Here is a 26,296-nt window from a genome sequence, read left to right as displayed (position 1 = left end):
AAGAGCTATAAAATTAGTCCCACTCCCCTGTTCTTTCCTCATAGCTCTGCAATTTTTTCCTTTTCAAGTATCTGACCAATTCCCTTTTGAATGTTACTATTGAATCTGCTTCCACCGCTCTTTCAGCCAGTGCCTTCCAGTAGATTTCAATTTGGTCTGATATTGGTGCATGAGTGCAGGAAGACCTCAATAATTTAGTTGAATTGTGTTTCCTGTCCTTCCGTGTGGTGCTGTTCTTTGTTTTTGGTGGTATTGGTTGAGGGAGAAATGTTGACCAGGAAGCTGTGCCACAATAAAAAAAAGCCAAAGGCTAAATTTATTCCCTTTGGGAGAGATCTTCTCTCTTTGACGCTATAGGAGTTTGAAAAAAATCATGACCATTTCATTTTTGCAAAAATCAAACAATTGTTTTTCAAAAAAAAAATGATTAAAGGAAATCTGGGGTGAGATGGCTCCTGACCCGGCCAGTGGCCATTCTTAGCCAGCACATCTTCCAACATGGCAGCTAGTTGATACAGAGAGGCTCATCCCATTTTTACAAATAGAATTTATATTGGTATTTATTAATTACAGTTAGGAGTTTTTGGCTATATGCATTCTACGTGACCTTGTTAAAAATCATGGTGTTGTTAATAAGATCCTGGTGATGGTGCTCAGAAATGTTACCAAAGGGAAGCCTCCAATGGCAAAACAGGTGAGCTCAGTTTGGCCAGACAAAGGATGGGGAAATTGCCCTTAGTTCCAGGTCCTGATTGCTATCCAGAAACATAGAGTCATACAGTACAGATGGAGGCCATTCGGCTCATCGTGCCTGTGCCGGCTCTTTGAAAGAGCATCGAATTAGTCCCACTTCCCTGCCCTTTCCCCATAGCAATGCAACTTTTTCCCCTTCAAGTATTTATCGAATTCCCTTTTGAAAGCCACTATTGAATCTGCTTCCCTTTCCTTTCAGACAGTGCATTCCAGATCATCACAACTCTCTGCCTAAAAAAAATTCTCCTCATCTCCCCTTTGGTTCTTTTGCCAATTACCTTAAATCTGTGTCCTCTGGTTACCTGCCAGTGGAAACTGTTTCTCCCTATTTAGTCTATCAAAACCCTCATAATTTTGAACACCTCTATTAAATCACCCCTTGTCCTTCTCTGTTCTAAGGAGAACAGTCCCAACTTCTCTAGTCTCTCCACGTAACTAAAGTCCTTCATCCCTGGTACCATTCTAATAAATCTCCTCTGCACCCTCTCCAAGGCCTACTGGAAACACATGTGTGGCCACCAGCCAAAGATAGAATTGGCCTGACCTAATGGTCCCTGCCTCAAATTTGCTGCCAACAATCCCTTTCCAGACTTAGCTAAACAATAATCATGTGGGGAACTATGGGAGGAATCCTACCATGTGTGGAACTATAACCTACTATGAGTTTCCTTAATCAGTAGGAAAGGAGAGGAGGGAAGAATTTACCAAAGCAAAGAGAAATTATAAATAATTTCAAATAACACAGTTACGAATGTGATGTGGTTTGAAACAAATAACTACTTTAATTTAACTTGTTTTGTTTCTGCTGCAACATAAGGCTGCTGTCAGTCTGTAATTGTAACTATAGAATCATAAAATGGTTACAGCACGGAAGGAGGCCATTCGGCCTGTCGAGCCCTTGCTGGCTCTCTGCAAGAGCAATCCAGTTAGTCCCACTCCTCTGCCCTTTCCCTGTAGCCCTGCAAATTTATTCCCTTCAAGTACTCATCCAGTTCCCTTTTGAAAGCCACGATTGAATCTGCCTCCACCACCCCCTCTGGCAGTTCATTCGAGATCATAACCACTCGCTAAAAAAGTTTTTCCTCATGTCGCCTTTGGTTCTTTTGCCAATCACCTTAAATCTGTGACCTCTAGTTCTTGACCTTTCCGCCAATGGGAACAGTTCCTCTCTATCTACTCCGTCTAGACCCCTCATGATTTTGTACACATCTATCAAATCTCCTCGCAACCGTCTCTGTTCCAATGAGAACAACCCCGGCTTCTCCAGTCTATCCACGTAACTGAAGTCCCTCATCCCTGGAGCCATTCGAGTAAATCTATTCTGCACCCTCTTTAAGGCCTTCAAATCCTTCCTAAAGTGCGGTGCCCAGAACTGGACACAATGGGCTTCATTTTAGCACCCGCTATCGGGTGTGTTCCTGGGGGGGGGCTCCGAAAAACGGGGAATCCCGGAGCGGGTTCGGAGCCCGGCTCCAATGCGCCCACTTCCGGGTTCCCCACAGACGCGCCGATGTGCGCGCGCAGCCCCCGCATGTGGGAATCCCGCAGGCAATTAAAGCCAGCGGGATGCCACTTGACAATATTTATCTAGCTATTTCAGGTCATTAACAGACCTCATTAAGGGATTATGTGAGGAAGGTGGGATTTTAGAGACAACTGGGACTGTTTCCCATACTGGGGGAAACACTCCAAGTTGAAATGGACGTGTTGCAGCTGTCAGCCTGTGGCAGCTGCAAAGGTCCATTTGACAGGTGGGGGGGGGGAGACCCTCACTCATTGCAGGAGGCCACTCTGTCACTTGGAACAAAGTTTGGCCTCCACCACCCTCCTCCTGACAAGAAAATTCACCAACTTGCACACTTACCCCGGGGTCCAGACACATGTACCTACCTTGCGGACCCCCTCAGATGTACATCTTCCGGATGGGGGCCGCCGTAGCTGCAGTCATGACCTCCTCGGAGGACGAACAGCATCACCAGCCTCGCCGGCCACGCCATCCACCTCTGACACGTGGAGCTCCACAACACAGTGCTGTGACACATCCACCTGTACAGCAGGAGGGAGGGCAACCGCAGAGAGAGATGCGTCGCAGAGGGCACCAGCCTCGCCAGCCTCGCCGGCCTCGCCGTCCACCTCTGACACGTGGAGCTCCACAACACAGTGCTGTGACACATCCACCTGTACAGCAGGAGGGAGGGCAACCGCAGAGAGAGATGCGTCGCAGAGGGCACTACCCTCGCCACAGGGTCTACAGACCGAGGCTCAGCTTCCTGGACCTCTCTGAGCAGCAGTGCACACGGAGGCTCAGAGTCACTCGACATGTAGTCGTGGACATCTGCAGCCTCCTTCATGCCGAGCTGCTCCCGGCTGGCCCGAGCACCATCTTCTCACCTGTCGCTGTCAAAGTCACCACTGCCCTCAACAACTTCTCCTCCGCATCCTTCCAGGGTGCCACCGGGGACATCGCCGATGTCTCTCAGTCGTCTGCACAAAAGAGCCCTGCAAATACACCTACACCCACTCTGCAGTGACACAATGGGTGTCATCAGTTGTGGGTCTTCATTGTGATCCTCAGGAAAGGGCATTATTGCACAAAACAGACAAGATTCGCAAAGACATGACAGTAGTGGTGACAATATAATATGTAATGTGAGTTGGTCAGAAATTCAATATAAGTAGAAACCATGACAAACCCTCAAACACCCTTGTGCATCCCCTTCATGCTCACGACACATTTGCCTTACGCTGCCTACTGCACATACGTGATGCATGCCCTGTGGCTGCAGCACAGGTAGTGGCAGGTTGAGTGAGGCTGGCCGTGAGAGAGATGCCCAAGAGGGTGAGTATGAGATAGAGCCATGAGATTGTATGAGGATTGGGTTGAGTGGTAGTGGTGGGATGAGTACTGGCGAGGTGAGTAAGTGCAGGTAAGATGAGGATGAGCTTTGAGTGGGTATGAGGGGTGATGTGACAGAGTAGTGTTGGCAGTGCAGAAGGAGATGTGGGGTGGGGGCAGTGATGTGGCAGATGGAGTGTAGGGGAATGAGTAAGTGTACTCACTTTGGATGACCTACTTAGGTCATTGGAGCGACTCCTGCACTGTATGCAGGTGGGTGATATGTTGGTGGTGCAGGTGACCTCCTCTGCCACCTCGAGCCAGGCCTTCCTGGTGGCAGAGGCGGGCCGCTTCCTCCCGTCCTCCAGGGGGAAGATCTCTGTCCTCCTCACCCCATCCATTAAACTGGGAGCAGCCTTCCCCCTGGGCTGCACCATGCTGTAATTTTTGCTATTTGTTGCAGCATCTGTCAGTGGAGGACTGCCCCTTTAAATAGAGCTCCTCCAGCTGACAGACCTTACTGTGCATGCGCAGTCCGCCCGATCAACAGTGGGGAACCCGGAAGACCAGGTAAGTGGATCCAATTAGGCTGCGATCGCGCGGGGGGCAGACTGATTTCGCCGGGCGCGTTACCCACGCACCCAATAGCCCCCCCACCCCCCGCGAACCCGCAACCCTGGTAACATCGAGCCCAATACTCCAGATGTGGCCGAGCCACTGTTTTATAAAGGTTCTACATAACTTCCTTGCTTTTGTTCTGTTTATAAAGCCCAGGATCCCATATGTTTTTTTAACCACTTTCTCAACCTGCCCTGTCACCTTCCGTGATCTGTGCACATATACCCCAGGTCTCTCTGCTCCTGCACCCCCTTTAGAATTGTACCTTTCGTTTATATTGCCTCTCCTCGTTCTTTCTACCAAAATGTATCACTTCACACTTCTCTGTGTTAAATTTCATCTGTCACGTGTCCGCCCTTTCCACCAGCCTGTCTACACCCTCTTGACGTCTATCACTATCCTCCTCAATGTCCACTACATTTCCAAGTTTTGAGCCCTGTACACCCAAGTCCAAGTCATTAATATATATCAAGAAAAGCAATGGTCCCAGCATTGACCCCTGGGGAACACCACTGTATACCTTCCTCCAGTCCGAAAAACCGTTCACCACTATTCTCTGTTTCCTGTCACTTAGCCAATTTCGTATCCATGCTGCCACTGCCCCTTTTATTTCATGGGCTTCAATTTTGCTGACAAGCCTATTATGTGGCACTTTATCAAACGCCTTTTGGAAGTCCATATACACAACATCAACCGCACTGCCCTCATCAACCCTCTCTGTTACCTCATCAAAAAACTCAATCAAGTTGGTTAAACACGATTTGCCTTTAACAAATCCATGCTGGCTTTCCTTAATTAATCCACACTTGTTTAAGTGACTGTTAATTTCATCCCGGATTATCGTTTCTAAAAGCTTCCCCACCACCGAGGTTAAATTGACTGGCCTGTATTTGCCGGGTTTATCCTTACACCCTTTTTTGATATAATATTATTGTTTGAATGCTTAACACCTTCACATCAAATTTCTCTTTTCATTATTTTAACAGAAGCATGAAACCATTTAAAATAGACAGATTAATGTTTGTATTAAAATAACAGACAGGGGAATTTCTTATGAACACATTAAGCATTCATACAATAATACTGCAGTGTTATTTCCAGTTATGGTCAGTTGCAATTGAGATATTATACTGCAAAACAAAACTTTCCCCAGACAATTAAAGGAGATGAAGTGGGTTAGTACAACACGCTTTCACCTCTGGGACATGGCTTTAAGTCCAGCCCATGCTAACGGGATGAAAGATTGTTTTCTCCACTGCCTGGTAGTTCTGTGCGAAATGAGTTTGGGCAATCTTAAATCAATTCCTATTGGATGCTGATCCACAGCGCAAGACATACTTGGTATAAAATAGCACTCAATTGGCAGTGTCACTAAAAAAAACTCACCATGGTGCAGTGGGCGGGGTCTTCTGAATCTGAGCTGAGTAGGATGTGTAGTTTTACTCTGCATCTGCTCTGTGCCTCCCCTGGCTAGGCTTGCTGCCGACACGGGGCACCAAAGTTGAACAAATATTCCATCTGTCATTGCTGGTCTTGATGAGCACAAGGATGCAGATTTATCCAAAAGTGATTTTAAGTTAAAGCAAATCCTTTTTGAGTGCCCTTTATTTGTGATTATTGATTTTTAAAAAAACATCTGCCTGTGAGCTTTCCTGTAGATGGATAAAGATTTGATTGAGTCACATCAAAGGAATGACTTTTTTCTGTCTGATGTTTTACATTAAGTACGGAACAGTGTCTGTACTCTGGGTAACAGACTCAAAACTTCCTTCAGTAAGCGTCTGTACTGTCTGTGATGAGAAATGGATGGTATCAAATTAAAATGGATTTAAAAATAAAAATATATCAAAGATCACAAAAGACTCTCTGCTGGTAACTGTGTTCATTACAGTCAGTGCTTCAGTTACTCCAGTGGTAGAGTCCTTGAAAGCATTGAAGATTTTGGTCTTTGGCTTGGATCGTTGAAGCTGAATTGTCCAGGCTGTCATAACCTTGATTCATCTCTCCAAAGCCAGTCAAGAAAGTAAGTTTGCTTCAGGTCATCCAAATTGAATGGAAGACAAAGCAAAATTCCAAAGATTGCTTCGAAGGTGAATTTTGAATACTCAAATCTAGTGTCAAAATGGTCAACCTATAGGCCCATGAGTTTGAATCTTATGTTCAAATAACATATGAACTTGCATTTCATGTGGCTACTCTTGCTAGGTTTGGTTGGGCCACCAGTTAGTGTTGAACACAGTTAAATAAATCCCTAATCCAATTTAGATTTCGTTTTTTTTTCTGATCAGCGAAGCTGAACTTTCCTTTAATCTTCAAGGTGCTTCAACAATAATATCAGTATTCTGAAGTTTGAAAGTGCCCTTTAGAAAAACAGGCAATGAGTGCAAAACAAATTGGACCAATTTTGATGAATCTGAAGCAGCCTGAGGCCTTATCTACAGTACAAGTTAGATTACTATTACTACAACTTGCATTTATATACCGCCTTTAACACAGTAAAACATCTCAAGGCGTTTCACAGGAGCAATTATCAAACAAAAATTGACACAGAGCCAAAGAAGGAGATATTAGAATAGGTGACCAAAAGCTTGGTCAAAGAGGTAGGTTTTAAGTAGTGATTTAAAGGAGGAGAGAGAGGTGGAGGGGCGGAAAGGTTTAGGGAGGGAATTCCAGAACTTAGAGCCGAGATAGCTGAAGGCGCGGCTGCCAATGGTGGAGCAGTGAAAATCGGGGATTCACAAGAAGCCAGAATTGGAAGAGCGCAGAGATTTCGGAGGGTTGTAGGGCTAGAGGAGAATACAGAGACAGGGAGCGGCAAGGCTATGGAGGGATTTGAAAACAAGAATGAGAATTTTAAAATGGATGAGCTCAAGTTTACTGTTAGATAAGTGCAGACATCCGGTATAAGAAGAAATGTAACAGCATGGCTAGAAAGTTGGGGGACGAACAGGAAACAAAGGGATAGATTTTCAACTTGCTGCTTTGGCTAAAACTGCTACCGTGGATCGGCCGCCCGTTATGGAAATGGGGCAGTTTCTACAACCGGCAATTGATGCACAAATGCCAGTTTTACTCCTGGGCAGTAAGTTGAAAATCTATCCCAAAAAGGTAAATGGGCGTTACACGGATTGAAGAGAAATTGAAAGTGGTCATTGCTGGGTCCACCTTTGATCTTGGTACGTATAGATGATTTGGACCCAGGGTATAGGGAACACAATCTCAAACTTTGCTGACAACACACAGGTAGGAGGTCTGGCAAACAGCGAGGAGGACTGTAGAAGACTTCAGGATGACATAGCGGAATGGGCAGACAGATGGCAGATGCAGTTTAATGTGGATAAGTATGAGGTGATATATTTTGGAAGGAAAAATAAAGAATGGGAGTAGACCTTCAATGGAAAGGCAGTCAATGATGTTCATGAACATCGGGCCCTAAGGGTTTAAATTCATAATTCCCTGAAAGTGCGAGTGTAAGTAGATAAAGCCATCAATAAATAGACTAACAGCATTTTGGGTTTTAAAGATAGGAACATGAAGTAGTAATCATAAAATTATACATACCAATGGTTAAGCTACTGAGTACTGTCTGCTGGTTTAGGCGACCCATTATAGAAAGGAAATTAAAGCCACAGAGAGCGTACAGCGTAGATTCACCAAGATGATGCCAGGGTTTGGAAACATTAGCTATGATGAGAGACTTGAAATAGTCGGGCTATTTCCATTGGAGCATAGAAGGCTAAGAGGACATTGAATGGAGGTTTTTAAAATTATGAAGCGTTTTGATAGTGTGAGGGTTCAAATGCCTTATATAGAGAGCTTTACTCAGCATCTGAGCTGGATTGACCTGACTTGGGAGTACTTGATCCTAAAACTGAGTGCCGAAAGTAGAAAAAATGTTGCATTCCCCGTCTCTGACATTGATCACCTTGATGAGCTGAGAAATTTAAGGTACACTTTTTCTTCCTGCCAGTTTTTTCTTCTTTCCTGAAGGTGACTGCTTTGAGGAAAACAGTTCCACAGGCACAAGGTGCCTTCCAGTACTTCACCCAAGTGTTGTGTGGCTATTCAACTGCATGGGGCATTACAGCGGAGCCCAATTCTGCCCTCGGCCAACATCTACATGTGCACTTCTAGCAGGGGTAGCTGGAGAAGTGAGATTTTCCTCTCCCTAATCCAGAGTCACTCAAGCCAATTGTAGTGCCCCTAAGGCTGTGTCAACTAACTTACCACAGACCAGGTACCAAAGCTGAGACCTTTCTGTTCTATTTGGCTCAGGCACTCACTCGATAAATTCACCAGGCATTCAGCGAGAGCCCAAACAAAGGTAAATTTAAGAAGATGTATATCTGCACTCAGCCAGTCGCAGACTGAATCATGGAATCTTACAGCACAGAAGGAGGCCATTTGGCCCATTGTGCCTGTGCCAGCCCTTTGAAAGAGCTATCCAATTAGTCCCACTCTCCAGCTATTTCCCCATCGCCTAGCATGCTTATGCTTTTCCTTTGCAAGTAAATATCCAATCTGGCACAGCAGTGGTGAGGGGCAGAGTGAGAAAGAAAGAAAGACAGACTTGCATTTATATAGTGCCTTTCATGACCACAGGGTGTCCCAAAGCGCTTTACGGCCAATTAAGTACATTTGAAGTGTAGTCATGTTTGTAATGTAGGAAACTCGGCAGCCAATTTTCGCACAGCAAGGCCCCATGAACAGCAATGTGATAATGACCAGAAAATCTGTTTTTAGTGATGTTGGTTGAGGGATAAATATTGGCCAGGACACCGGGGAGAACTCCCCTGCTCTTCTTCAAAATAGTGCCGTGGGATCTTTTACATCCACCTGAGAGGGCAGAGCGGACCTGCGATTCACGTCTCATCTGGAAGAGTAAGAAAGGATATTCGATCAAAAAAATAAAATGTCCCACGTACATTTACAGCTAATATTTTCACTAATATGATAAATTATTGCACTGACTTTTTTTTAATGCAAATATTATTCTCAGCGAAATATTTCAACTCTTTTCTGCCTGAAGTGGTCATGTCCTGGTTTATCACTGTATATGTTAAAACGCCCATCTGCCACAAAATTGCCTTTGTAGCTAAAATGCCGCACATCAACACAAGATTCCTGCAAAATATAATTATCGGTAAGATTACCCATCTCTCTCAAAAAATTAAATATCAAATATATTTAAATTTAACAGCATTTCTCCAATTATTAGACCTATTTTTGCAGAAGGTTGGGCTAGCATTGGCAATGTTCACTTTCCCCTGAGGTCTTCATTACGTCCTTAACGTTTCCCACTCTGTTGGATCGGCATCTGGATAATGCGCGCTCTGCTCTCTGCTCAGCTCCATTGTTAATCAGCCCGGAGAGTCAACGCTTCGCCGAGAGTTTCTGCGGCTGCAGCAGGAGAACAAGGACCGCTCGGCATCCCAACAGCAACAGCAGATGTTCCAGCAGCAACTCCGGGAGCAGGAGAAGTACAAGAAGCAACTCCTGGCCGAACGACAGAAGCGGATCGATCAGCAGAAGGAGCAGAGGAGGTGGCTGGAAAACGTAAGGATTTTTTTTTAAAGATTTGCCGTTAGCGTTTGTTTCTCCGTGTCACCCTGTAGAGAGGTTGTTCTTGATTTTTTATTGTTTCATCACAGCCAATCGAGGGCCCTGCAGTACATTGCCACCTCTAGCTTTGTAACTTTACCTTCCCAAGGCTGGCTCGTTTGTAGCTCAGACAGATAAACGAGAGGCTGAAAAGATCTGTGCCGTCCATTGCATGCAGTGACCATTAACTGTTTCTACATGTGTGTAATGTCCATTGGATGTTAAGACAGCAACTTCTTTGAAAGGGAAATAAGACCCAAAAATCATTGTAACTATTTTTTGTCTAACAACCAGTTTTTTTCCCCAAAATTAGCTGCTTAATAAAATTGCTTTTTTAAAAAGCTTATACCAGAAGTTTACAAGCGCTCAGGACGTGAGGGTTATATATAATTATGCAGTCTTTACGTTAGAGTGAGGGGGTCCCCAGTGATAGGGGCAGGTTCATCACTGGCGAGGGGAGACAGGGGCTTGTGTGGTGGGAGGGCTGGTGGTGCGACATACTACAGCAGCAACAGGGCGAAGTGGACTATCTCCTCAGCAAGTAGTCCGATGGCTGGTCTTTTAATCATTTGAAATTCAAGGTATATAAACGCCTGAAGATCACCAAAAATGAGCAGGGGTGACGACAAATGCACATTGTAGTGAAGGAGCTCAGAAACTGCAGTGAATCTGCCAGCAGTGATATTGCCTGAACCTCCTCATCTGAATCTATGTTTATTCTCTTGGTCCTTAGCTGCTGAAGGAAATATTTTGATACAGTGCTCTACCATCAATCCGCAGGGAACTTCATAGAGACCCCTCCTTGTCTCTACCTCGGTCATCCAATGAAACTTAGAAAAACCCGTAAGAGGAGAGCAGTGGCCATGTATCAATACTGCATTAAGATTAATCTGACTGTAAATTGACAGTTTGATTTCGCTGGGTTATTTTCCTGCTGTGTAACTAACAGTACAAATACGGTGTCAGTTAATGATGTCAGAACAATTTGATCGCTGAGAGCAGAATCTCCCGCTGTGGTGGGTTTTATGCAGCTGAAAGCAAATCCAGGCAAACTGTTCACGATGGCGGAGAGCCAACGTGAGGGAACGCAAATTGAACATGAGCAATTTAGAATAAGAAGGGAAGTCGGGCTGAACGTTTTCACCCAAAAGGTAATAGAGTTGTGGTATCTGTTCCCTGGGAGCACAGAATATGTTTGGTATTGGGAGGGTTTCCTATGAAACAAAATCAGGTTTGTTTGAACCTAGTGGTGTTCATCTAGTCCTAAAAATTCTGATGTTGTGAAGAGGCAATAACCCTCCTGGGTAAAGCTGCTCCAAGGTAAGGAGGACCAAGTGTAAGGTTGATATGGTAAGGACCTGGAGTTGTGATAACAGGGATAGTTTGCTTACATCTGAAGAGATAGGAATGAAATGGTTATCTACAAAATTGACCAGCCAACCCCAAGCCTTCTCAATTAAAGTGCAATGGGTTCAAAGGATTAAGCGATCTTTCTTTATCCCTTATTTTCATATATTCTTTTGATATTCAAAAGTTGTACAATATCTGATTCTGTAAAATCATACCTTAACACAAGTTCCATATCATCTAATAATGTTCATACACCTGGAGTAATTGGGGGTACTTTTGACTTTGGGTGATAGTGTAAAAAGGGCCATATCAATTTAGGCGCCTGTTATACATCTCTCCCGATTTGCATTTCTTTTGACTTCTATTGATATGTTGATGGCGTTAGGTGAAGAAGGGTGGGAGGAGGCTTATGTGGAGATTAGCACCAGCATGGACCTGTTGGGCCGAATGGCCTGTTTCTGTGCTGTACATTCTATGTAATTCTATGTACAACGTGCATCTGATCCGATATCGGCCGTTTTACACTATCACCCAAAGTCAAAATTACCCCCATTGTGTTGGTTAACAGACGCGTGATTCATGCAATACTTTATTTTCTGCTGAAGCCTAATATCTGACTGGTAAAGTAAATCGACTGGTCTCGGTTTTTCTGATAACTGCCATTTCTGCGCTAACTCGCACAGCACCACAAGAGGGAACAGGAGCTGCGGAAACAGCAGGAATGTGGGCAGAAGAAGCCAGAGATGAAGGAGAAACACAGAAAAGAACAGAGGAGTAGAGGAGGAGGAGGAGAAGAAGAAAGGAGGTGGGCAGAGGAGGAAAGGTGGAAGATAGTGGAAGGGAAAAGGAAAGCTGAGAAAAAACAGGTATGCATTTTCCCACGGTGTCTGAGCTCCCTCAATTTAGTCACTTAAAGGTCAAATGTTACCACTGAGGTCTGTGTTGGTTTGCAACTAATAATAAAAACAGGTTTTGCCTGCAATTCTTTATAATACACTGTTGTAATGTTCTGGCATGTTTTTCCTCAATGGTTCCCATAAAATAATAAAGGTTGTTCCATACATGCCATGTTCTTTCTAGCTCGTTTTTCCCTTCCTTTTCCTTTCGAGGCCCCTTCAAGTCATGTGCCAGGTGCCATCGGATGGAGAGCAGGAAACCTGCTCCCAGACATCTCTCGCCGCTGAGATTTTTTTTTTTATTCGTTCATGGGATGTGGGCGTCGCTGGCAAGGCCGGCATTTATTGCCCATCCCTAATTGCCCTCGAGAAGGTGGTGGTGAGCCGCCTTCTTGAACCGCTGCAGTCCGTGTGGTGACGGTTCTCCCACAGTGCTGTTAGGAAGGGAGTTCCAGGATTTTGACCCAGCGACAATGAAGGAACGGCGATATATTTCCAAGTCGGGACGGTGTGTGACTTGGAGGGGAACGTGCAGGTGGTGTTGTTCCCATGCGCCTGCTGCCCTTGTCCTTCTAGGTGGTAGAGGTCGCGGGTTTGGGAGGTGCTGTCGAAGAAGCCTTGGCGAGTTGCTGCAGTGCATCCTGTGGATGGTGCACACTGCAGCCACAGTGCGCCGGTGGTGAAGGGAGTGAATGTTTAGGGTGGTGGATGGGGTGCCAATCAAGCGGGCTGCTTTATCTTGGATGGTGTCGAGCTTCTTGAGTGTTGTTGGAGCTGCACTCATCCAGGCAAGTGGAGAGTATTCCATCACACTCCTGACTTGTGCCTTGTAGATGGTGGAAAGGCTTTGGGGAGTCAGGAGGTGAGTCACTCGCCGCAGAATACCCAGCCTCTGACCTGCTCTCGTAGCCACAGTATTTATATGGCTGGTCCAGTTAAGTTTCTGGTCAATGGTGACCCCCAGGATGTTGATGGTGGGGGATTCGGCGATGGTAATGCCGTTGAATGTCAAGGGGAGGTGGTTAGACTCTCTCTTGTTGGAGATGGTCATTGCCTGGCACTTATCTGGCGCGAATGTTATCTGTCATGTAGGCTGCACAAGGTCCTGCATTGATTTACCCTCCAGCTTTCTTTCTCTGGAAAGCATCCAGCCTTCACTTGGCATCTTTCTCTGAGAACGTGGCTGAGATCAGGAATTCGCCAGATGGGCAGTCCTGAGTTCACCTACTCCCCCATGGACTGCCACATTGCTGCACTGTGCACTCAGAAAGAAAGAAAGACTTGCATTTCTATGGCGCCTTTCATGACCTCAGGACGTCCCAAAGTGCTATTGTAATGTAGGAAACGTAGCAGCCAATTTGCACACAGCAAGCTCCCACAAACAGCAATGCAATAAATGACCAGACCATCTATTTTAGTAATACTGGCTGAGGAAAAAATATTGGCCAGGACACTGGGGAGAACTCCCCTGCTGTTCTTAGAATAGCATCATGATATCTTTTACATCCACCTGAGAGGGCAGATGAAGCCCTTGGTTTAATGTTTCATCAGAAAGACGACACCTCTGACAGTGCAGCACTCCCTCAGTACAACGCTGGGGCGGTCAGCCTAGATTTTGTGCTCAATTTTCTGGAGTGGGACTTGAATCCACAACCTTCTGACTCAGAGGCAAAGAATGCTACCCACTGAGCCACGGCTCATACTATAGTAGCTATCACCATAGTGAAGTTTGAGTATCCTCAAAATGTGCTTTTTAGATGGGATGAAGTCCAATGTAAACTTTCTAAAACAAATGTTTGATGCCTACTTTTAATTAGATCCAGTTTCTGCCATTGAAATGAGCGGAAATTACAAGAGAAGATTAAATCTTCTGGAGTCTGCAATGCTTTAATCGAGGGTCCAAGAAGGATTCCATCCCATGCCTTTTTGGGAATCATGTGTAAATTTTTTTTAAGAGAACTTGTCAAATATTTCCTTTGATGTGATTTACGATCTTTCTCGAACAACGCACTTGTTAATCCGTCCATTCATTCTGAACTGATATTATCTAAATGTTATCTATCTGCAGACGGATGGTCTTTCAGAGTCTCGGATGAGTGAAAACTTCAAAGCGATGGATGTACCTCAGCAGCAGGTACACAAGCATGGTTTGCTAACTTCCCGTTATATTTTCACATGGCTTATTCTCTGGGCATGGCCGGGTATCTGATTCATGGGAGAAAAGCCCAGTCTGTCCCAGGTACAAGGAACTCCCATACACGTTTCCTGTCGCAACGATTGTGGCGTCTTAAAGTGGACCACACAATTTGTGCAAGCCATTTTAAATAGTATTCGAATTCCAAACTGGAATGGTTACAATATTTTGGTGGTGTTTCTTGAACAACTAGCAGGATTTTAACTCAATGAAAAAAAAGCTAGCTATTCGTGGAAAATGTAATATTGTGCATTAGTGATGAGTACAACATCACCAAGTAGCTGACACCATGCACCGCACTTCGGAATAATTCTAAACCCTGGTCTAACAAAGGCATAGAATGGATAAATATTGTACCACTTGATGGTGTCTTTCAGTTATTTTATATATAATAGACCTTTAGAACTGTGTCAAACCTGTAAACAGTTGTGAACTGAATTACATAGAATTTTACAGCACAGAAACAGGCCATTCAGCCCAACTGCTCTATGCTGGTGTTTATGCTCCACACGAGCCTCCTCCCACCTTGCTTCATCTCACCCTGTCAATATATCTTTCTACTCCTTTCTCTCCCATGTATTTATCTATCTTCCCCTTGACTGTGAACAGTTCTGGTCTCCATATTATAGAAAGGATAAAGAGGCATTGGAGAGGGTGCAAAAAAGATTCACAAAGTTGATCCCAAAACTGAGAGGATATCCTTGTCAGGCTGAACAGGCTCTTCTCTCTAGCAAAGAGAAGGCTGAGGGGTGGCCTAATAGAGATCTTTAAGATAATGATAGGGTAGACGTAGAGAAAATGTTTCCACTTGTGGGGGAGTCCAAAACTAGAGGTCATAAATATAAAATAGTCGCTAATGAATCCAATAGGGAATTCAGGAGAAACTTCTTTACCCAAAGAGTGGTGAGAATGTGGAACTTGCTACCACAAGGAATAGTTGAGGCAAATACCATAGATGCATTTAAAGGGAAGCTAGATAAGCACATGAGAGAGAAAGGAATAAAAGGGTATTCTGATAGGGTTAGATGTAGTAGGGAGGGTGGAGGTTCGTGTGGAGCATAAACGCCGGCATAGACCAGTTGGGCGAATGGCCTGTTTCTGTGCGGTAGTTTCCATGTAACTCGCTGGATATGCATCTATGCTAATCGCCTCAACCATTCTATGTGGTAGCGAGTTCAACATTCTTATCACTTTCTGAGTATAGAAGTTTCGCCTGAATTCCTTATTGGATTTATTAGTAGCTGTCTTTTATTTATGGTCCCTAATTCTGGCCTCCCCCACAAGTGGAAACATCTTCTCTACATCTACCCTATTGAACCCTTTCATAATTTTAAAGACCTCTACCAGATCAAGATATTCTGCATCTTTGACTGGCACTGAATTATCAGCCATAATACGTATGATACATACAGGGTACATTGTGGAGATTAGTGGCTTATGAGATGTGAGAAATAAAATATATGCATAGAGAGATTGGCGTAAAATGAAAAAGCAGGCTCAAGAATAGTATGTTGGGCTGGGGCAAGACTAGGACGTGGGCAACAAATAGTGAGCACACAGGTACATGGAAGTAGTGAGATAAAAGGAAAAAAAGGGGGAAAATAAGACCATAGGAAGAGCAATGAACAATGATCACACAAGAATATGAAGAAAAGAGACCAGGCATCAAAGAGGGAAAATAAGATGAGAAAAAGAGGGATTGGACTGGAAAATAGGATCAGGAGGACAGCAAGCAGCAAGTTGTACCTGACTCTTTGCTAACTCAGTTTCTCTCCTGTAAGCAAGAAATTAAGACAGAAAGTGTGGTGTAAAGAGAATCACAAAAGATAACGAGACAAGAAAGGAAGTAGCACAAATGAAAGACAGAATGATTAAAGGCTATGCTTTGTCAAGGTCCACAAGAACAAATTAGAACCTGCCTGCTATTGATGCCTGAACACATAAAGAGAATGTAATCCTTAACAAAGGGTTTTGAACTCAATGTTGTCACATCTCCGCACTTGCAGTTCAGGTTGTCATTGCTTCATATGCTTTATGGAATGCTGCTTGAGGTTTTGTGTCCTCCAAAAAACCTGAAACTGAGCTTAACTATAGTGTTGAGTAATCAATGTTCCATAGCACTTAGCTTTAGAATTCAGATTCAGTCTTCAAGCTCAAGGTCCAAGGTCAGTTCTGGTCCCTTCAGTCTTGCAGAACTAAGGAGCAGGTGCAAGCCCATCTCCGCACTCACAACCACTACCCCCAGACAAATTACATCAAATTCAAACTTGGAAACCTCTGATCAATGTCCAATTTGACCCATGTAACAGCTAACTCCTTCCGATTTAGGGTGCTATCTCATCTATAGCTAGGCAACTTTAAACGACTAAAACTATAAATGGAGAACACCATTGTAGAGTGGAATTTTTAATGTTGTAATAACAAAGTTTGCCGTCTTCATATTTTCGCCTAACCCTTTGGCTTACCTTCTATTTAGGGTGCAGATAAACAGAAGAGAACGGGTGATGGCTTAGCTTTATCACATTCCAAACTGAACAAGATAGGCCCTGGACCTCCTATACCTCCACACTGTGACCCCACAAACGGAGGCAGAACAAGCCCCTGTACCCCTGCTTTAAAAAGGCCCACAGGCTTACAGGTAATTACACTGTCACGATGCAAGTGTTTGAAGTGGAGAATGCTTTTTTTTTAACTCTTTCTTTTAGGTCTCTCCAAAATGCCTGCGTCGTTCCCCAGCTCAGATGATCAGGTAAGACCGCTCCCCTTGCCCTGCCGCTGTCAGGGACATTTGGAGGCAGCTAAGGGCATCGGGGACTGACGCACCTGTCAATTGTTCTTACCAAAGTGGAGAGGCACCTTGGCTTCTACTCAACACTGACCCCCGATGGCAGAGCTAACAGCAGCAGATGATGGTACACGGCTACGGAGAGAGATCAGGGCAGTGATTGTGGTCTGCTGTATCAAAGACAGACAGGATTGGCTGAATGGCCTCCTACTGTGCTGTTAAATCCTACGCTTATTACGTAGAATTGCATACAATTTACAGCACAGAAACGGGCCATTCGGCCCAACTTGTCTGCGCCATTGTTTATGCTCCACACGAGCCTCTTCCTACCTTACTTCATCTAACCCTATCTGCATATCCTTTTACTCCTTTCTCCCTCATGTACTTATCTAGCTTCCCCATAAATGCATCTATGCTGTACGCCTCAACTGCTCCTTGTGGTAGCAAGTTCCTCATTCTACCCACTCTCTGGGTAAAGAAGTTTCTCCTGAATTATTTACTGGACTTATTAGTGACTATCTTATATTTATAGCCCCTAGTTTTTACTTCTCCATAAGTGGAATCATCTGTAGCAACTTACTCAATGGGGAATCAGGGCCAAGTACAAAATTCCTGGTTGAACTACAAATTGTACCCTGTTAATACAGAAAAATAGTTATATCCGTATAACTATATGGTGAGCGCAACTTTGAAAAGAGAATTGGATAGTGTCCTAATATTCCAATTTTAGTCTTATTTTGCATGGATTGCTAATAGGGTGCCAGTATTCTTTTAACTTCCCTCATTAGGAACTTGGCTCCCATTGAAATTCTGGGCTTTTTCCAGCAGACAAAATCTCCTGGAGAGGGCTGAGGAAGGCACTTTTTTCATTGAAGGAGTGCTATCAATGGCTGGTGCATGGTAATCCCACCATTGACTGCACTTTTCAATATAAAAGACCCCCAGAGACCTGATAGTTTTGGATACCAGATTTTAATGGATCTCACAAGCTGCCATTGGGTCTCCACTTGCAGCTAAATGCAGGGAGCCAGATCCCTTCCCTTTCAGCTCTGGGAAACGCAGATATTCAGCCTCCATTGGACTTTGATTGGAACGCCAGTGGAAAGTGAGATAAATGGGGATCTCCATTGTGCATCAGTCTCCTGGGCTCCTTGTGGCAATGTAGAAGTGTTGGAAGTAATAGAGATAAATGAGGAGCCTTGGTTCAATGGAGCCCAAATTGAGCCAAGATCACTGAAGTAAATCCAAACCAAATAAAATCACTCTTCTCACCACCAGCTCATCAGCAATATATAAAATCACTCACTTGTGCATTCCTATTTGCCATTAGAAAACAAAGCTCAGCTCATCAAAGCCTCTAATGAGCTATGTCCAGTTGTCATATGAAATCAACATAACAGATCTTTGCAAAGATGTGGGACGTGATTTGCATTTGTCTCAATTTTAAGGTATTAAGGTCAAAGTCTGATGAAGCCCCATTATGAGACAGGATAAAATTGGGATTCTAAAGGGGTTTGTAATCACATTAATTTTGTTTCCCTGTTGTGTGAGCGGAAGGTTGTGACCTTAGCCAATAGAATGTTGTCAGGCTATTTTTGTGCTTGCAAGGCACTCTTGTGACATTACAATACATTCAGGTAAGTTAATAGTCCTTTGAGAACTGAATTGTCTTTGCAGCTTACACAGTAATTGAACAAACGAGAGGATGACAAAAGGGAATATGAAAAGGTTAGGAAATAAGTTAGAAAAACAATTAGGAAGAGAAACTACGGAATTAAATTATCAAGGAATATAAAAAGAAATAGTAAAGTATTCTGCAGACACATAAATAATAAAAGAAAAATCAGGATTGGGATAGGGCCACGAAGGAATACGCATTATAAACTCACAGGTAATGGCAGCGAAATGGCGGAAATATTAAATAATTACTTTGCCTCATTATTTACCAGGGAGACTAACAAGGTGAGCATGAAGAAGAGATCAGAAAAGATACAAAGATATTTAAGATAGAAAGGGGGGGAGATAATTGATAAACTAATCAAACTTAGAGAGGATAAAATCCCTGGTCTGGATGGATTGCATCCATGCATCTTAAAAGAAGTTAGGGAGAAGATAGCAGAGGCACTATTACATATATATCAAAATTCATTAAAAAAGGGAATAGTGCCAGAGGACTGGTGGATAGCTAATGTGATTCCTACGTTTAAAAAAGCAGATAGTACCAGTCCAGGGAACTATTGACCAATTGGCTTAACGTCGGTGGTAGGAAAGATAATGAAATCCTTACTCAAAGATGTGATAGAAAAACATCTAGAAACCGAAAATATAATAAAGAATAGTCAGCACAGATTTCAAAAGGGAAGGTTGTGCTTGACCAACTTTATTAATTTATTTGAAGAAGAAACAAAAAGGGTAGACCAGAGTAATGTAGTAGATGTAAAGGGCTCGATTTTACCACCCGCTATCGGGTGCGTTCTCGGCGGGGGGGCCCCGAAAATCGGGAAATCCAGGAGCAGGACCGGATCCCACCTCGATCCCGCCCACTTCCGGGTTCCCCGCTGATGCTCCGGCGTGCACGCGCAGCCCCCGCTGGTGGGAATCCCGCAGGCAATTAAAGCCAGCGGGATGCCACTTGACAATATTTAGTTTGGTATTTCAGGTCATTAACTGACCTGATTAAGGGACTATGTGGGGTTTTTGAACAACATGGGACTGTTTCCCACACTCCCAGCTCGAATGGACGTGTTGCAGCTGTCAGCCTGTGGCAGCTGCAAAGGTCCATTTGACAGGTGGGGGCGGGAGACCCTCACCCATTGCAGGAGGCCACTCTGTCACTTGGGACAAAGTTTGGCCTCCACCACCCTCCTCCTGACGGTCAACGTCACCAACCTGCACACTTACCCCGGGGTCCGGAGACATGTACCTACCTTGCGGACCCCCTCAGATGTACATCTTGCAGATGGGGGCCGCCGTAGCTGCAGTCATGACCTCCTCGGAGGGCGAACAGCATCACCAGCCTCACCAGCCTCGTCAGCCACGTCGTCCACCTCTGACACGTGGAGCTCCACAACAGAGTGCTGTGACACATCCACCTGTACAGCAGGAGGGAGGGCTACTGCAGAGAGAGGGCACTACCCTCGCCACAGGTTCCACAGACCGAGGCTAAGCCTCCTGGACCTCTCTGAGGAGCAGTGCACACGGAGGCTCAGAGTCACTCAACATGTCGCCGTGGACATCTGCAGCCTCTTTCATGCTGATCTGCTCCTGGCTGGCCCGAGCACCATCTTCCTACCTGTCGCTGTCAAAGTCACCACTGCCCTCCCGAACTTCTCCTCCGCAGCCTTCCAGGGTGCAACCGGGGACATCACCGATGTCTCTCAGTCGTCTGCGCAGAAGAGCCCTGCAAATACACCTACACCCACTCTGCAGTGACACAATGGGTGGCATCAGTGGTGGGTCCTCATAGTGATACCCAGGAGCGGGCATTATTGCACAAACCGGACAGGATTCGCGAAGACATGGCAGTAGTGGTGCCAATATGATGTGTGATGTGAGTTGTTCTGAAATTCAATATAAGTAACAACCATGACAAACCCTCAAACACCCTTGTGCATCCCCTTCATGCTCACGACACGTTTGCCTTACGCTGCCTACTGCACATATGTGATGCATGCCCTGTGGCTGCAGCACAGGTGGTGGCAGGTTGAGTGAGAGAGATGCACGAGAGGGTGAGTATGGGATAGAGCCATGAGATTGTATGAGGATTGGGTTGAGTGGTAGTGGCGGGGTGAGTACTGGCGAGGTGAGTAGGTGCAGGTAAGATGAGGATGGGGTTTGAGTGGGTATGAGGGGTGATGTGACAGAGTAGTGTTGGCAGTGCCGAAGGAGATGTGGGGTGGGGGCAGTGATGTGGCAGACGGATTGTAGGGGAAGGACTACGTGTACTCACTGTGGCTGACCTACTGAGGTCATTGGACCTCCTCCTGCACTGTGTGCAGATGGGCGATATGTTGGTGGCGCAGGTGACCCCCTCTGCCACCTCGAGCCAGGCCTTCCTGGTGGCGGAGGCGGGCCGCTTCCTCCCGCCCGCCGGGTGGAAGATCTCTGTCCTCCCCCTCCTCCTCACCCCATGTATTGATACCTGGGGTGAGGCATCATTAAACTGGGAGCAGCCTTCCCCCTGGGCTGCTCCATGCAGTCATCTTTGCTATTTGTTGCAGCATCTGTCAGTGGAGGACTGCCCCTTTAAATAGAGCGCCTCCAGCTGACAGATCTTACTGCGCATGTGCAGCCCGCCCGACGCGCAGATCAGCAGCGGGGAACCCGGAGGAGCAGGTAAGTGCATCCAATTAGTGGGTTGCCTGCTACGATCGCGTGGGAAATCCACTAATTTCACCAGGCACGTTACCCACGCGCCCGCTAGCCCATCCGCCGAGAACCTGCAGCCCTGCTAAAATCGGGCCCAATATATTTGGATTTTCAAAGGGCCTTCGATAAGGTACCACATTCTAGACTCATGACTAAAGTCAGAGACTGTGGAGTCAGGGCACAAGTAGCAGAATGGATAGCAAGCTGGCTACAAAACAGAAAACAGAGAAGGGGTTAAAGGTAGTTACTCAGACTGGCAAAAGGTGGGAAGTGGGTTTCCACAAGGATTGGTGCTGGGACCACTGTTGTTCACCATTTACAAAAACAATTTGGACTTGGGAATCAGAAGTACAATTTCAAAATTTGCAGACAACATCAAATTGGGGGATATGATTAATACTGAGGAGGACTGCGACAAAATACAGGGAGACATTAATAAACTTGCAGAATGGCCGTGTAATTGGCAAATGAATTTCAATATGGATAAGTGTGAGGTGGTACATTTTGGTAGAAAGAATAAGGAGACCACGTACTCCTTGGAAAATACGAGGCTAAATGGTTTGAAGAGCAGAGGAATCTGGAGATACAGATACACAAATCACTAAAAGTAGTGACACAGGTTAATAAGGCCATGAAAAAAAGCAAACAAGGCACTGGAGTTCATTTCTAGAGGGATAGAATTGAAAAGCAGGGAAGTTATGTTAAACTTGCATAGAACCTTTGTTAGATCACACTTGGAGTGCTGTGAACAGTTCTGGTCTCCATATTATAAAAAGGATAAAGATGTACTAGAGAAGGTGCAAAAAAGATTTACTAGGATAATACCAGAACTGAGGTTATACCTATCAGAAAAGATTGAACAGGCTGGGGCTCTTTTCTCTAGAAAAGAGAAGACTGAGGGGTGACCTGATAGAGGCCTTTAAGATTATGAAAGGGTTTGATAGGGTAGACATAGAGAAAATGTTTCCAGTAGAGGCCATAAATATAACATAGTCACTAATAAATCCAAGAGGGAATTCTTTACCCAGAGAGTGGTTAGAATGCGGAACTCGCTTCCAGAAGGAGTAATTGAGGCGAATAGCATAGATGCATTTAACGGGAAGCTAGATAAATACACAAGGGAGAAAGGAATGGAAGAATATACTGATAAGATTAGATGAAGAAGGGTGGGAGGAGGCTCATGTGGAGCATAAACTCCAGCATGGACCTATTGGACTGAATGGCCTGTTTCTGTGCTGTACATTCTATGTGATTCCATGTAATAGTAATGTATGTAGCAGTAACACTGCCTTTCTGTAAATTTCTGTTCAATAGTTTGGCTGGCTCAATTTAATTTCCTTCTCTTTAGACCTCCCACCCCCACCCTCCTTCTGCTGTTGTAGACAGAGTTGGTTAGTACGTGCCTGTGCTGAGTCATCTGTCTTGATCTGGTAGCTGGAATGTGTTTGGGAATGACTCAGTGTGATTTGCTCTGCAATTTGTAACTTTTTTTTCTCTCCTTGTGGGAAGGAGCAAGCTTAAATTGGGGTAAGAGTCCAAATGGGGTAGAAGCACAAACAGATCTAGGGGTACAGATTCATAAATCATTAAAAGTAGCAATGCAGGTTAACCAAGTGCAAACAAAGCACTGGGGTTCATTTCTACAGGAATAGAATACAAAAGCAGAGAGCTTAACTTATGTAGACCACACTTAGAATAGTGCGCACACTTCTGGTCTCCATTTTACAAGAAGGATGCAGAACCACTGGAGAAAGTGCAAAAAAGATTTACAAATTGTTGTTGTTGAAACCTGCCCGGTGGGAAATCTACAGGATCTGATCGGCTGCCTGTTTTACTTTCCATTGGTGGCCGATCCAATCCCACGACACGGGTTAGTTTAGAATTACTCCCCTGTGTCTAAGAATCCCACAGCACAATGTACTGGAGCACTACAGGGCCCCACCACCTCACAGCCGTGTCATCGTCCATCAGAAAACTACGACCAAACCGAGCACAATTTGGCTGCTACAACTCTGCCCAAGTCCTAGACCAAGACCAAAGGTTTTATTTATTTTCTGGGTGAGGGATGTTAGTGCTGGGGAGAGGAATGCTCTCCATTTCAGGCACCCAGTGTCAACATTAAGCATGATGTGGAGATGCCGGTGATGGACTGGGGTTGACAATTGTAAACAGTTTTACAACACCAAGTTATAGTCCAACAAATTTATTTTAAATTCCACAAGCTTTCGGAGGCTTCCTCCTTCCTCAGGTGAATCGTGTCGAAGTCATTCGACACGATTCACCTGAGGAAGGAGGAAGCCTCCGAAAGCTTGTGGAATTTAAAATAAATTTGTTGGACTATAACTTGGTGTTGTAAAATTGTTTACAAACATTAAGCATGATCAGGTCAGATGTAGCACAGTTAAATGCTAAGTGTAGCTGCTTCTCGTCTGCCCCCGATAAATATGTCTCCGCCCCAACTGCAGAAGAGTAGTCCCTACGCACAAGTGTGATACGTTACCAACACCAAGCAACCTGTGGCCTGAGTGAGACTGCCAAATTAGAAGCAGTGTTGTGCTGTCGGCTAAAGTTCACCTGGAATTGGACTGAGACTTCCCTATCTCATTTCACATAAATTCCTTGCAGCCAGTGGACAGATGAGGACTTTCAGCTAATCGCTCTGGGGCTTGACCTGAACCCAAGTCCCAAAGGTATATCCCAATGTGACCCTATATTTCTATTTTAAAAGTACTGTAGTTAAATACATAGGGGGTTAAATTGGATAACCCTTGAAAACAGGCATGGGGATCGCAGTACGTGATTAAACCATGCCCGTTCATTCGTGTTGTTACATTTGTGCTGCCTGCTGTTTTAAATGATTGCTGCGTGCAGCCAGCACTACCTGCGCTGTTGATTGGCTGCACGCATCAGCAGGGGGACCTGATATCGCGAGCGGCTCGCGCTTCTTAAAGGGGGAGGTGCATTGTGGCTGCAAGAAGTGGTGGGAGTCATTTCAAAACTGAACCTGGGCTGTGATACTTTGAAGAGTGGCTGCGCCTGGGACAGAGCACGCACCAAGTTTCTCTGATAATGCACTGGTGGCCTTGATGCAAGAGGTGGAGGGAAGAAGGGGCATCCTGTATCCGCAGAGATACAGAAGGCCCTCCAGACATACGCTCAAGAGGTAGTGGGAGGAAGTAGCAGAGGAGGCAAGTGCCAGGAGCATGCAGTGCAGGAAGAAGTTCAATGATTTAAAACGAGTTGTCAAGGTGAGTGAGTTCAAGCTTCAGGTGGCATATCATACCAACTGCACCACTAGCCGTATCCACCATCACCCACCAAACAACAATCTCTTTCAATCAGTACTCAACTCTTAAAATCATACGCTTTATCTCACCCTCACACACTTAGCACTGTTACAAGCCTCACACCCACAACTCATAATTCACACACACTGGTAGCTATTCAACCGTGACAGCCACATCACCCAAACATCTTGCAGGACACTCACTGACACACTTCCCTCTTTTTTGCTGGAGAAGGTGGCGCATAACAGGAGGCAGCAAGTGGCAGTGGCTTCATGGAACACGAACCTGCTGTCCTCTCTCAGGATGACAGCATTCCTGCTCCCACCCCAGCCACTCCGCCAGTGCCCTTGCTGTTGCCTGTCAGCCAGCCAGCCCACTCCCTGTAGAGTATTGAAACTTTATCCAAGTATAAGCAACCTCCAAAAGCAAGCACAAATGCACCAGCAGCCAGAAGAAATAATCCAGCAACTAACTTGTAACTCCTGCATGATCCCTTTTAATACCATTGGTTGGGGGGGGTCGGGGGGGTCCTACATGCCCTTTAAGTCATGTTCAGCTATGTGAGGTTAAGACAGTGCGTTGGATGGAGTGTGGAGTTCCAAAACAGCAGCGGTTCAAGAAGGCGGCTCACCACCACCTTCTCAAGGGCAATTTGGGATGGGCGATCAATGCTGGCCTTGCCAGCGAAGCCCACATCCCATGAATGAATTTTTTTTAAAAGTCCCTTTAAATCAGCATTGCACACTTAACCCGTGTCATAATTTACCTGCTCTGCATGGTGCCGGCGTTGGTTAGGTGCGCGCACGCAAACCCCTTTACCAAGATGGCGTCCTGCATAATTCCCGTTGGAAGTGCACACATGCATCTCGGATCCCATTTTCAAAGCTTAGTTGGCCATGTAACGCCTAAAAAAAACGGATGCTAAACAGCCTGGTTTCATCCCATTACTTTATTGAGGAAGGTCTGAAAAATGATTCTTTATTTTTTGTGACTGTTAAAATCTTTTCCCAAAGGTAGGGGAGTCTATAACGAGGGGGCATAGATTTAAGGTGAGAGGGGAGAGATACAAAAGGGTCCAGAGGGGCAATTTTTTCACTCAAAGGGTGGTGAGTGTCTGGAACGAGCTGCCAGAGGCAGTAGTAGAGGCGGGTACAATTTTGTCTTTTAAAAAGCATTTGGACAGTTACATGGGTAAGATGGGTATAGAGGGATATGGGCCAAGTGCAGGCAATTGGGACTAGCTTAGTGGTATAAACTGGGCGACATGGACTTTTTGGGCCGAAGGGCCTGTTTCCATGTTGTAACTTCTATGATTCTATGATTCTATAATTAGAGCACCAGTATTGCGCTGTGTCACAGAGTGATGGGGAATTAGACATGAGCCAGGAACCTATGTGGACAGTTTCCAATCTCGGACATACCAGAAGGTGAAATTGACAAGCAAATGCTTGGAACATCTCTACAAGATGAGGGAGGTAAACTTGGAGTGCAAATTGCTCTAAGTATCCTCTCCGGTAGCTGGTTGTAGATTGGCACTGATCGGCACCTGGCAGTAGGAGATATGCTTTTTCCCTCACTTGAGCAATAGTACATGGCACACCCGTGAAC

At 45.1% G+C, this 26,296-nt stretch overlaps 1 protein-coding gene across 2 annotated transcripts in view; it reads left to right on the top strand.

Moving 5' to 3' along the window:
- Nucleotides 1-26,296, top strand: part of si:zfos-2326c3.2 (mitogen-activated protein kinase kinase kinase kinase 4) — a 255,016-nt gene that overhangs the window by 121,330 nt on the left and 107,390 nt on the right. For both annotated transcript variants that reach the window (XM_067997295.1, XM_067997294.1), the window contains exons 12-15: nt 9,556-9,763; nt 11,842-12,024; nt 14,123-14,188; nt 16,725-16,886. In XM_067997295.1, coding sequence (XP_067853396.1) covers nt 9,556-9,763; nt 11,842-12,024; nt 14,123-14,188; nt 16,725-16,886 — 619 coding nt within the window. The remainder of the gene's footprint in view (nt 1-9,555; nt 9,764-11,841; nt 12,025-14,122; nt 14,189-16,724; nt 16,887-26,296) is intronic.

This window comes from Heptranchias perlo, chromosome 15 (assembly GCF_035084215.1).
Source record: "Heptranchias perlo isolate sHepPer1 chromosome 15, sHepPer1.hap1, whole genome shotgun sequence".
Classification (NCBI taxonomy): Eukaryota; Metazoa; Chordata; class Chondrichthyes; order Hexanchiformes; family Hexanchidae; genus Heptranchias; species Heptranchias perlo.
Note: the sequence above shows the minus strand (reverse complement) of the source record. Positions and strands in the feature narration are given on the sequence as shown.